Consider the following 13,231-nt stretch of genomic DNA (forward strand, 5'->3'; position numbering starts at 1 on the left):
TGTTCCTCCTTATTATCCTCCACACAACAGCAGCGCTAGGCTGCTGTCAAACAAGCCACAGAAAACGGAGTACATGGGTCCATCTTATACCACTTAGCACTAAGAACCGCTCAACGCACAGTGGTACGTACATACAAGGGTCGTATCATGTCACGTTCGAGGGTCGTGTTACGTCACGTGCAAGGGTCGTAATATCGTGCCCAAGGGTCGTATTGCGTTACGTTCGAGTCCCAATGTCGCACTCAAGGGTCGTATTACGTCACGTTCAAGAGTAGCACCGTCGCACTCAAGGGTCGTATTACGTTACGTCCAAGAGTCCCAATGTCGCACTCAAGGGTCGTATTACGTCACGTTCAAGAGTAGCACCGTCGCACTCAAGGGTCTTATTACGTTACGTCCAAGAGTCCCAATGTCGCACTCATGGGTCGTATTACGTCTCGTTCAAGGGTCGTACCGTCGTACCCAAAGGTCGTATTACGTTACGACCAAGAGTCTCACCGTCGAACTCAAGGGTCGTATCATGTCACGTTCGAGGGTCGTGTTAAGGTACGTGCAAGGGTCGTACTATCGTGCCCAAGGGTCGTATTACGTTACGTTCAAGAGTCCCAATGTCGCACTCAAGGGTCGTATTACGTCACGTCCAAGAGTCTCACCGTCGCACTCAAGGGTCGTATTACGTTACGTCCAAGAGTCTCACCGTCGCACTCAAGGGTCGTATTACGTTACGTCCAAGAGTCCCAATGTCTCACTCAAGGGTCGTAACGTCGTGCTTGTACGACGAAGTCCCCGGAGGAACAAGTTGACTGTTGGGTTAGGTTAGGAACATGGCCTGGAGGGTGGCGGGCGACCCGCCTCACAAACACCCTTATTGTACTTCGTTATCATCTTTATATGACTACATATATATATATATATATATATATATATATATATATATATATATATATATATATATATATATATATATATATATATATTCGCCATTTCCCGCATTAGCCAGGTAGCGTTAATAACAGAGAACTGAGCCTTAGAGGGAAAATCCTCACTTGGCCCCCTTCTCTGTTCCTTCTTTTGGAAAAGTAAGAACGGGAGGGAAGGATTTCTAAACCCCAGCTCCCTAACCTTTTAGTCGCCTTCTACGACACGCAGGGAATACGTGAGAAGCATTCTTTCTCCCCTATCCCCATGGATAAAACACACACACACACACACACATATATATATATATATATATATATATATATATATATATATATATATATATATATATATATATGGCACCAGTGGACGCGCACAGTTAACGGTAGACACCAGGTCCAGAAGTGGTTACAAGACTTATTAACGCTATCACAACATCGTTGCCCCGACTGGTGACTGGAGCTTGAGAATTCGGGAGGAGTTGCGTTGGCTGGAGGGTAATTACGAGTGCGATGATGGAGAGAGAGAGAGAGAGAGAGAGAGAGAGAGAGAGAGAGAGAGAGAGAGAGAGAGAGAGAGAGAGAATGTCGTGTTTGTCGCATGTGATGACGAAAATGCTATAAAGCTCATAACTGCATTGAAATCACCGGTTTCTATGAACACTGCTTCTGAGTTCAATGCTATAATTTCTCCCAAGACAAATCATTATCGAAAGGCAATTACAAGTTAAGATCTTAAGAGCTAATACCTAAGGCTAACTACTCCTGAAAATAACCTCTGTTGTATCTTACCATTTGGATGAGGAGCTTCATGTTACGCACGAACGGTTTTGCTTCGCTTACAGCATGTCTTTACCCCACGACGTCCCATCACACACTGAAGACCCCACTCGCAAGTATCCCCCGCCTTCGTGACGTCACAACATGGCTGCCCATTGATAAAAATATAAACAAACGCGAAAAAGCGTCGACAATCGAAGGTTAGAAACGTACTCGCGTATCTTTCCTTCTTCAAAACTCTTTTGACAATAATCTCAAGTCCTTTCGGATCACCACATGACCATAAAAAATATATATATGGCAGGAGTGTCTTATAACTTTTAAATTCTCGTTTCGGTAAAGGTGTACCATTTTGCCAGCTCCCGCACAGATGATGTTTTAATGTACGGCATGATCACCGTGACCTACAGAGTCTCCTCAACCAATCATCATCCTAAACTACCATGGAGAGACAGACCACAAACGAGCCTAGCATTTTCTTGTCTCCACCACCGCCACACCTTAATAAGACACAGACCCACCATACGGTAGCAACAATAGCAGGTCAGGTATATATATAATATATATATATATATATATATATATATATATATATATATATATATATATATATAACAGACACGCTCACAAACTAACTTAATTCACATTTATCTGTATTATTTTTCCCGTAAATTACATTTCTAAGACTAAGTTACGTCTTTATATCAACTCCCTTTTCATTATAAAGTAACCCGTCCCAATAACTGTTCATCTGTTCCAAATCAGGCAATGATGGGTTTAAATGAGTTTAATCTTTTTTTTTCTTTTTCTTTCTTTGAGCCTTTGTATACAGCCTGTGGCCTGGACGACTATTGTGTGGGGTGAGGGAAGACTGAGTGTGGTGGCTTGAGGGTGGGTGAATATCTAGGTGAGGAGTGAGGCTCGCTCACAGCTCAGGGCTCCTAGTCTGCCGTATTACTCACCCATGGAAAGGATTTTATACTGATATATGACACCAATGGACGAGCACATTTAACGGTGGACACTGGGTTCATTTTCCTCGTGGGCGTAGGAATATATATATATATATATATATATATATATATATATATATATATATATATATATATATATATAATATTTCATTCTATAGTGTTCGTGTCGATTGATATGTTATTTCTCGTAAGATTTTTAATTTTCTTTAATTTTCCAAAAGAAGAAACAAAAGGGGGGCCAAGTGAGGATATTCCCTCTATTCTCCTCCCTCTCTCCCACTTTATACTCCCTCACCTGCCCTCCCTACCCGTCTCCCTCCCTCTCTACACTCCCTCACCTACCATCCCAACCCCACCTGTGTCTCCCTCCGTGCCCCCATCCGCCGTGGCCTCAGGGGCCGTCCGGCCCCGGCCTATGACACCCCAGACCCAGCAGCATAAAGCTCGCCTGATCGCTGCCTCCTTCCCCGCCTCCTTCAGCGTCTCCTGCCCAGTCAGTCATCGGACATGACACCGTCGTCATCAGCATCTCCATACACTGACGGAGGAAATCCCTAGCGCCGCGGATCCATCCCCCTGGGGCCAATAGAGTGCTATAACCGGTACAGGGCTGAGGACGCTGGCGGTGTTAATGGTGAGGTTAGAGGCGGGCGGGCGGGCGGTCGCGCGCACCGTTATGTTTACCATCCAATGGGTCTTTCCTCCGCCTCCACCCACACCACCACACTCACCGCTCACAACCCGGTCATGTGTGTGTGTGTGTGTGTGTGTGTGTGTGTGTGTGTGTAAGTGAGGATGAGAGTTTTAATTACAACAACAACAACAACAACAATAATAATAATAATAATAATAATAATAATAATAATAATAATAATTTTTTTTTCAAACTATTCGCCATTTCCCGCATTAGCAAGGTAGCGTTAAGAACAAAGGACTGGGCCTTTGAGGGAATATCCTCACCTGACCCCCTTCTCTGTTCCTTCTTTTGGAAAAAAAAAGAAAAAAAAATAATAATAATAAATATACTGATACTACTACTACTAATAATAATAATAATAATTGATACTACTACTACTACTACTATTACTACTACTACTAATAATAATAATACTGATACTACTACTACTACTACTACTAATAATAATAATAATAGGAATAATGATTATCATAATTATCATTATTACTATTACTATTAACGGTTTTTTACTCAATTGTCACCAAAGATTAAAATATATAGAAAAAAAACTCATATAACTTATAATACTGAGGCTTTTAAAACGGGGGATATTAAACTAGAATTTCATGTAAACCAACTTGGTTGAAGGTTGATCAACCGATCGTTGATGTGTGTAATGGTTGAGATGCGGTTCTTCTGGTGACTGTTTGCACACACTCGAAGCGGTCACGGAGCCGAACTGCAACATAGGGGCGAGGGGATCGCAGGTGGCAGGAGGCGATAGTGGCGGGAAGGATGCCACACCTCATTTCCTGAGGTTTAGGTAAATCCTACAGCTCAAGGGAGGTTAAAGAGGATCAGTGTGTTGAGCGCTTCTTGATAACTGGCGTAAAAAGGAACTGATTATAAGCTCCTTACACTCCACTCTAAGAGACTTGCCCCCGTTGTGTGATGGGTAGGGAGGAGAAGGACGAAGGACGCATAGGTGAATTTGGGGAGAATGAAAGTGTAAATATTTATCTTAAGATCAGTTGGAGGGAGTTCAAGAATCCTGAGTATATTACAATTGTAAAGGCGATGGCTAGAGGATGTGATGGTGGTACTGACGTGTTCCTTCCCGCTTGGCTTCTCTTCCGAGATGAGACAAAGAGACGTTTGGTGGGTTGACCAACCTGGAGGGGACTGGGGGCGGCCCTAGTGAGACAGGAGAGGATGGGACAGGGCTGGAAGCTTAAGTGGACTTGAATGTTAACCTGGAGGGGACTGGAGGGGACTGGAGGGGACTGGGGGGGGGGGCTACTTCGACGGTAGGGGTGGGACAGGGCAGGAGGCGAGGCTGACGTAAAATGACTACAAACTTCGTTTTACTGACGCTGACATGGTCAGTGGATGTCCACTTCTGCTGAGAATGTCCAGAGGTCGATGTTCCATCATGTAGGTGTTGTGTTTGGACACACACACACACACACACACACACACACACAAACACGGCACCGAATGTAGGAAAAAAAAACAACTCATGAATAGCAAATAGTGATCACTATGCACTCCACAATACGCGTATGGCTGCTGTGGATTCTATTCATAATCCTCAAATTCATTTGAGGATTTGTGGATTTTCAAAATTTGGAAAACTTGCGGCGGGAAAAGCTGGAGGGAGTTAGTAAGGAGGGAGGTATGGGGTCAGAGCAGAAAAATGGGTGGAGCTTAATGGGAAGAAGGAGGAGCCTAGGCACAAGTGGGGGAAGAGCTTTTTGGGAAGGAGCCTATGAACAAATGGGTGGAACTCAAGAGAGCATATAGAGGGGCCGAAAGATAGAAGGGTTCATTTTTCTAGATAGAGAGAGCATATCAAAATATGGGTGGACGTAGTGGACGAAGGGAGGAGCATAACCTAGCTCCACCCATGTGGAGCAAGGAGGACGTGGGAAAAGGGGCAGGGGGCTGAGGACAAGTGGGAGGAACTAATTAAAAAAAAAAAGGGAAGAGATTAAGGACAAGTGGGTGGAACTTAGAGAGATGTAGGAGGGGCAAAAGGACAAGTGAGTAGAGCTCTATAGAAAGGGGGAGGGGTCTAAAGACAAATGGGAGGAGCTTCACGCACAAGAAGGAGGAGCCCGTACCACTGAGAAGGCTGGCATTACCAAGACACATGACATAATAATAATGATAATTAATAATAATACTAATAAATGATGATAATAATAATAATAATAATAATAATAATAATAATAATAATAATAATATGATTTACATTGGGTTGGTAATAGTAGCGACTTCCAATAAATCTAATAAATCAATCGATTTATTTCTTTAAACGTAACATTTATCAGTAACACACTGTCTCTGAACCTTAACGACTTACGACTATATAAAGAAAAAAAAAAAATATATGTAGAAAAGGTGATCACCCTCCGCAGTTTCCAAATGTCACCAGCGCAACAACGGACAACAAAGATTCACACGGGTACTGAATGGCAAGAACCAACATTCTCACGCACACACAGACACACAGACACACACACACACACCTTTTGTATACACGAGACAATCGCACAGTTTGCTATTGTATCTGGGAGACGTGATGATATATCATTCGCGAGAGAGACGCCTTCAGCAACCCCGCGCGTTCTCTCTATGTGGTTGTTGTTGAGGCCCGACGTAACCACGTCAACATTGCGTGCGTGTGTGTGTGGGGAGGACTGGTGAACACGAACTAGCAATTTCCTGCCGTGGCTGCTCTGTTACCCCGGTCGTAAAGCTGCCAACATTTCCGTCTTTCGCGGTTGGAGGATCGTAAACGTAATGATTATATCAGTTGCTTGTTGCAGACGTAAGAGATGCAACACGCATGTGTTTGTGTACACACACATACGATCTGTTTTTCGTAGCTAGACGTAGCTTAGCTACATCAAGACGCGGGACGACTTTTCAGTAATCGTGGAAAGACCCGGCGTGGCCTGTGTGGCAGACACAACGAGGACGACTTGCAACGACCCTACGATAATGTGGGAGGGTGTCATCAGTCATGCAAAGGGAGGGCTTATACGACTTGGAACGACTCCCTGCGCTGGACAAGTAACCAGCGTGTTTTGAACCCATTCGGACGATGGCATGACGGCCTGGGCGGTCGTAAAGATTCGTGCTCAAGGACCATGTTGTCACGCTTAAGGGTCGTACGATGGTGCTCAAGGGTCGCACTAACAACACTAAGGGTAAGCACGATCGTGTTTAAGGGTAATACTGTAGTGGTCTATATATATATATATATATATATATATATATATATATATATATATATATCCCTGGGGATAGGGGAGAAAGAATACTTCCCACGTATTCCCTAAAAGGGGAGGGAGCGGGGGGCTGGAAATCTTCCCCTCTCGTTTTTTTTTTTTTTTATTTTCCAAAACAAGGAACAGAGAAGGGGGCCAGGTGAGGATATTCCCTCCAAGGCCCAGTCCTCTGTTCTTAACGCTACCTCGCTAACGCGGGAAATGGCGAATAGTTTGAAAGAAAAAAAAAAAAAAAAAATATATATATATATATATATATATATATATATATATATATATATATATATATATATATATATATATATATTCGCATGAGTAAGATGGTCATGCGATACCTCGTTTCATTCGAAATTCATGAAATAAATCCCCTATGTGGACGAGGAAACAGAGATGGACATGGAACAGAAAACGGAGGTAAAGGAGAGTGTGGGAAAGATGAATGAGGGAGAGACTTTACTGAAGTTGTTGGAGGGGGAAGGGGATGGGAAAGGGCTCTTCCTGCACAGTGTGGTGGATGTAGGAATGGGTGGGATGGGTGTGGTCGAGGTTGTGGGTGGCGGAGTATGTGGGTGTCAGCGGTGTGGGTGAGTGAGGGCGGAAGAGGGTTTAGGTGTAGATGGGTCGGGTGGGATGGGGTGGGGTGAGAGAGTACGGTACATGTAAGGCGCCACACGACGAGCTCCGCCAGTCTTGGACGACCACCTGCTCCCGCCGGTACAGACGTCGACGGCTGCGACAGCTACGCGCGCTCGCGCGCAAACGTTCCTCACCTAAACCCCTGCAGGAGACCTGCGCATCGAACTCTTCACCCACACTCCCTTAACCCAAGTGTTACTTCAACATCCCGGAATTAAATGGACGCGTGAGACAGGCTCGGTACAGACGCCACTGGACGGGCAAAGGTATACAGGAGGTGAGGGGGACCTTGGTGACCAGTGGCAAACTCGGGCGGGGACGCGGGCGATCACCACCACCTCAGACCAGCTGGACGAGGGAATCTCTCCCACGGGACACAGGTGGTGATGGCGTTCCTCTTGGCTGTGACCCGATACCTCGAGGTCGTCAATGGACGGATAACGAGGTGGTCTCCAGCGCCCCTCTCAGGGTACGACGGGTCGTCGCCAGAGTCTCTGAACGGCTCTTCTTCGTCTCCCTGGCCTGCGGCGTCCACCCCAGGAGGAGGAGGAGGAGGAACAGGTCGTTTCCTGGGCATCGACGTAGGGGACGAGAACACCAACTTCCAGGCGGGGATGTGGCTCCTGGGTCTGGTGGGGCTGCTGGCCACGGCAATCCCGGCCGTCTTCCTGGAGCCAACCCTGGGCTTCAGGAGGAGGAGGAGGAGGAGCCACGACCCCGACGGCGGCGACGACGGGGGGATGCTGGGGAACGTGAGAGAAGCCGTGGGTCTCAGCGTCGGGGAAGTGTGGCGCCATGTGGAGGAAATGTTGGAGATGGCGAGGAGGAGATATGAGAAATGAGGCAAGGGAGGGGCGTCCAGCCTCATCCACAGTGTCCTCACGATGCCAACTCGAGTGGAAATGAGGCGTGATGTACTCATGACCTTCGCTAAAGTGTCCTTTGATTACATGGCCGACATGAGTGAGGTGGGGTCCCACCCAGCCTCACAGGCCACCACCACAACGTCATGTTGACCTACTACATTGACCCACTGGCCACGCACGGCAGCACGCCACACACACACACACACACACACACACACACACACACACACACACTCCCTCGCTCACCAGTGCTCCCGACAAGACAAATCAAGCCATCTTGAATCTATTTGGGCCACAGCCCTGACAAAAATATCTCTCGTTCAGTTGTGATGTTGTCGTTCTAAAACTTCACTTCATAACATTAAGGGAAGATTTTTGAATAAGGGAAGGTCTTTTGAACTACTTTTCACGATTACATTGATCTATTCTGATGAATAATGACTCTCGGGTCTGACTTCCTCACTGAATATTGTAATAAGAGATAATTTGGCTGACTGGTCAAAGAAAGTACTGGTAATACACCCACAAATACTCTACCCTTACAAGAAAACCGTGGGAAATAAAAACTTAGAGACTTCTGGCTGATCTACGTCAATAAATGTAAACAAACGTCCACCGTGTTTTCCTCTCCCAGTAAACAACTTGTAAACAACTTGAGCTATGACATCCCAGAGCTACGGGGTCATGCCAGCTTGTGTTCCCCCATAGCTCAGATCTCTCCTCCTCCTCCTCCCACCACATGCCACCCGACCCCCTCACCACGAGTACCTGGGTGTTAGAAGGCTCTGTCCTACCATCTCCCACCCTCTTCTCCCATGTTACTGGAGCAACACGGCCACCCATATCTGTACCTGGGGGTTATGAGAGGTTATGTGTTGTACCTTTTATCATTTCCTCCCATGCTAACAACACCCCACGTCCCCCACACAGTACCTGGGAGTGTACGAGCTATAACTACCCCTCTCCCACCATCTACACCCATGCCACTAACACCCCACGTGCTCCCACCCAGTACCTGGGAGTGTACAGGCTACAGCCACCCCTCTCCCACCATCTACACCCATGCCACTAACACCCCACGTGCTCCCACCCAGTACCTGGGAGTGTACAGGCTACAGCCACCCCTCTCCCACCATCTACATCCATGCCACTAACACCCCACGTGCTCCCACCCAGTACCTGGGACCCATCAGGTATGGCATTCCATAACCACGTCAGGTACATAATGCCTACACGTGCGCCCAAATGACACAGCCTCGCTAAAGACGACTTTTCCACACTCGCTGCGTTACCTGTAACTGTACACACGTCTCTCGCTTCCCCGATGAAAGTACGTGTAACATAGTGCATTGTACGAGTCAAGAGTGCATTATACGAGTCAACAGTGCATTATATGAGTAAAAAGTCCATAACATGAGTCAAAAGTAAATGATAGATTGAAGCAGTCCAATCTGACCTGAAAACAACTTCCCAACGCTTGGCAAATTCTATTTATTCTACAAGATTGCTGCCTCCCTCTTGCGTTAAATGGGTATGTTCACTGCATTTACTGTACCAACTTTCTGTATCGGTAAATCTTTAAATCAGTCATAGCACAGATAACACAATGACGGCTTTAACAAAGTGTCCTGCTCCAATATATCAGTTATTCCTAAAATCGAATCGTTTTCTTTCACATAATTGAATACAGAAAACTATTTATGGGATACCATGATAATATCAGAGGCAACTCATCGACAGTACATAAGAAATAAATATGACAGGGGTCTATTGGCTTAAGTCTTTATCTGCCAGTTTTTAATGTAACTTTATGCAAGTTAGGAGAGAGCAGAAAGAAGCCTCTCTTCACACACTCCAGCAACATCGGGTGCTAACAAAAACAATGGAGTGCACTGGATTATTTGTGGAGGAGAGGAAATCGTTGAAAAAAAAAAGAGAAAAAATATAAGGGACAGGACAGAATCTTGAGGAACACTGCTGTCGATGGAGAAAAGGGGTGGAGGCTGAGCCATTAACAACCACAGATACAGATCGGCCGGAGAGGAAGCTAGATATGAAGGAGCAAAGTGAGGGAGGGAAGGCAAAAAAAGGGAAGCTTAGAGATGAGATCCCGATGCCACCACACTCAGTCAAAAGCCTTAGATATGTCAAGGGCAACTACACATCACTTCCCCAAATTTTTCAGGGCTGATGACTAGACATTAGTAAGACAGGAAAGAATAACACCAGCGGATCTCACCTAAAGGAAGCAAAATTGGTGATCAGAGAGAAGACTGATTTTCGAGGTGTTTCAGGATATGCCAGTTGAGAACGGATTCAAAGGCTCTGGAAATGGTAGATGTCAAAGCAATAGGACGATAGTTAGAAGGGGGGGGGGATTAAAACGGTCATCTTTCACAAGGATGGGGTGTATGACTGTATGTCTCCAAGAAGAAGGAAAAGTTTTGGAGTTTAAACAGAAAGCGGAACAGACGAGCAAGCACAGGTGCAAGTTCAGAGGCGCACACACACTTCCAGTACACGAGGATGGATGCCATCAGGACCATAAGCCTTGCTTGTGTCCAAAGTGAGAAGCGTTTTTAGGACAGTCCGGAAAAAGATTACGTGAAAAGGCGTAGCATTAATAAGAGGAGCATCAGGAGGGGATGAAGGAATGTTACAGTTATCCAAAGCAGAGTCAGAGAAACGGGAATGTAGAGGTCGTCTTGGCGGAGGAGGGGGATAAATGCCTCCATTCCAGCAAGAATAACCTGAGTTATGCGTTTGACGGAGACAGAAGCATCGCCACATAAGAGACAGAGATACACCAAAAGAAAATCAGAAAAGAAAATGACGTAAGTTATTCCAGTTAGCTTTGTTCAGGTGTCAGTACCTACGCGCAGATGGGGGGCTGCTGGAGGAGGAGGAGGAGGAGGAGGCGCCGTTATAATAGATACATTTATAAGAGTGTGATCAGATGAACCAACTGGGGTGTCAGATTGTATATGTACAACGGGACGAGAAGTGGAAAAGAACTCCACATGTTTATATAGAAAACGATCATGAAGTAAACTAATACTTCATTTATTTTTTTGTCATATCATGAAGTAAACTACTACTTTATATATTTTTTGTCATATCATGAAGTAAACTATTACTTTATATATTTTTTGTTATATCATGAAGTAAACTATTACTTTATATATTTTTTGTCATATCATGAAGTAAACTATTACTTTATATATCTTTTGTCATATCATGAAGTAAACTATTACTTTATATATTTTTTGTCATATGAAGTAAACTACTACTTTATATATTTTTTTGTCATATCATGAAGTAAACTATTACTTTATATATTTTTTGTCATATCATGAAGTAAACTATTACTTTATATATTTTTTTGTCATACCATGAAGTAAACTATTACTTTATATATCTTTTGTCATATCATGAAGTAAACTATTACTTTATATTTTTTTGTCATACCATGAAGTAAACTATTACTTTATATATCTTTTGTCATATCATGAAGTAAACTATTACTTTATATATTTTTGTCATATCATGAAGTAAACTATCACTTTATATATCTTTTGTCATATCATGAAGTAAACTATTACTTTATATATGTCATATCATGAAGCAAACTATTATTTTATATATTTTTTGGAAGCCGTCCTGGCTATATAGACATTTCTGTCACAATCAAAGTGGCATTTTACACATCGAAACCAAACACATTAATCTACTCACTACAGAGATGCCCAACTTAACACAGTATTACCACCCAGCATCCTGCCCACAGTGTACGAACCTGGGTCATGTGTGGCTGGCTAGTCATCCTAGCGTAGCTATTTTCCTCTGGTTCCTGTAAACATCTAATTGATAACCTTATACTTGCCTATCGCGTCCTTCCACCTCCATCTAGATATATGACTGCTTCCCACCTCAGCAATGTCGCTTTCTCCTTTTTTGAAATAAGTCCATCAAACTCCCTCTAGAATATAACCCGACCACAACGATACTATAAAGTGACACCCGGAGCTTCGCCATTCAGTAAATTTATCAATTCTTTTGGGTCCGGTACCACTCCAGTGTGACTAGCAAGTCCTCCATGCCGGCTGGAATGCGCTTCAATCCCCCCTACCTTATAGTCTCCAGGGTCACGGAGTCTTTATGTTCTCATCTCTCTACCCGGGGCACCTGCTTCCCTCACCTCCTGTATTACACCGCTCGCTTCCCTCCCTCCTGTATTACACCGCTCGCTTCCCTCCCTCCTGTATTACACCGCTCGCTTCCCTCCCTCCTCTGTTGCACCGCTTGCTTCCCTCCCTCTGTTACACCGCTCGCTTCCCTCCCTTCTGTATTATACCGCTCGCTTCCCTCCCTCCTGTATTACACCGCCACTGCTGGAGTGATTTAATCAAGTCAGCACCACGCTTTCACATCTTCATACTGTTATCTAAACTCTAGGAGAGAGAGAGAGAGAGAGAGAGAGAGAGAGAGAGAGAGAGAGAGAGAGAGAGAGAGAGATTCGTTATACGTAAGGCAAACCCCGGATTTAGTTGAACCAGACGGTTCAATTACGATTTAAAGAGGAGAAAATAGATCAAAATGTGATCGAACTGACGGGGGAAATAATAATAATAATAATAAAGGAGGGGGGAAAATAAGAAAGAGAGAAGTAAACAATATGGCTGTGTGTCAGCCTCCCTCGGAGGGCAGCGGGAGGGAGGAAGGTGGGAGGTGGAGAAGTCTAGCCTCACAACTTTCACTGGTGAAATCATTACTGTTTCCTCCTCTCACCCCGCGTCGCGGTTCAGAGGCCAGAGGTCGCGTGTCTGTTAACCTTTCCTCATTATCACCTCTTCTTTTTCATCTCCATCTGTACCTCTACTGAGCGGTAGATGCGCTCGAGTTCAACCTACAAACAGTAGGAGGTTCGTACATGCCACCATAGATATACTTCGTTTTCTATAGCGAGGCCATGATCATCGGAGAAAACGAAGCCAATTTGCGGGATGTTGGAATATGCGAATTAACACAGCTTTTAAAAAGACTGTTATTACAACTTTTACCTTTTAGTCACATTATCTGAATAATA

At 44.6% G+C, this 13,231-nt stretch overlaps 1 protein-coding gene across 2 annotated transcripts in view; it reads right to left on the reverse strand.

The window, feature by feature from the left end:
• The window catches only part of LOC139749782 (uncharacterized), a 40,222-nt gene that overhangs the window by 14,260 nt on the left and 12,731 nt on the right, over window positions 1-13,231 (reverse strand). Inside the window, exon 1 of one of the 2 annotated variants that reach the window (XM_071664022.1) lies at window positions 1,710-1,797. The exons of the other annotated variant lie outside the window; for it this stretch is intronic. Within the exon in view, the coding sequence (XP_071520123.1) occupies window positions 1,710-1,730 (21 nt within the window). The 5' untranslated portion in view covers window positions 1,731-1,797. Of the gene's footprint in view, window positions 1-1,709; window positions 1,798-13,231 lie in introns of those variants that run through there. 2 annotated transcript variants of the gene reach the window in all.

This window comes from Panulirus ornatus, chromosome 8 (genome assembly GCF_036320965.1).
Source record: "Panulirus ornatus isolate Po-2019 chromosome 8, ASM3632096v1, whole genome shotgun sequence".
In the NCBI taxonomy this organism is placed as follows: domain Eukaryota; kingdom Metazoa; phylum Arthropoda; class Malacostraca; order Decapoda; family Palinuridae; genus Panulirus; species Panulirus ornatus.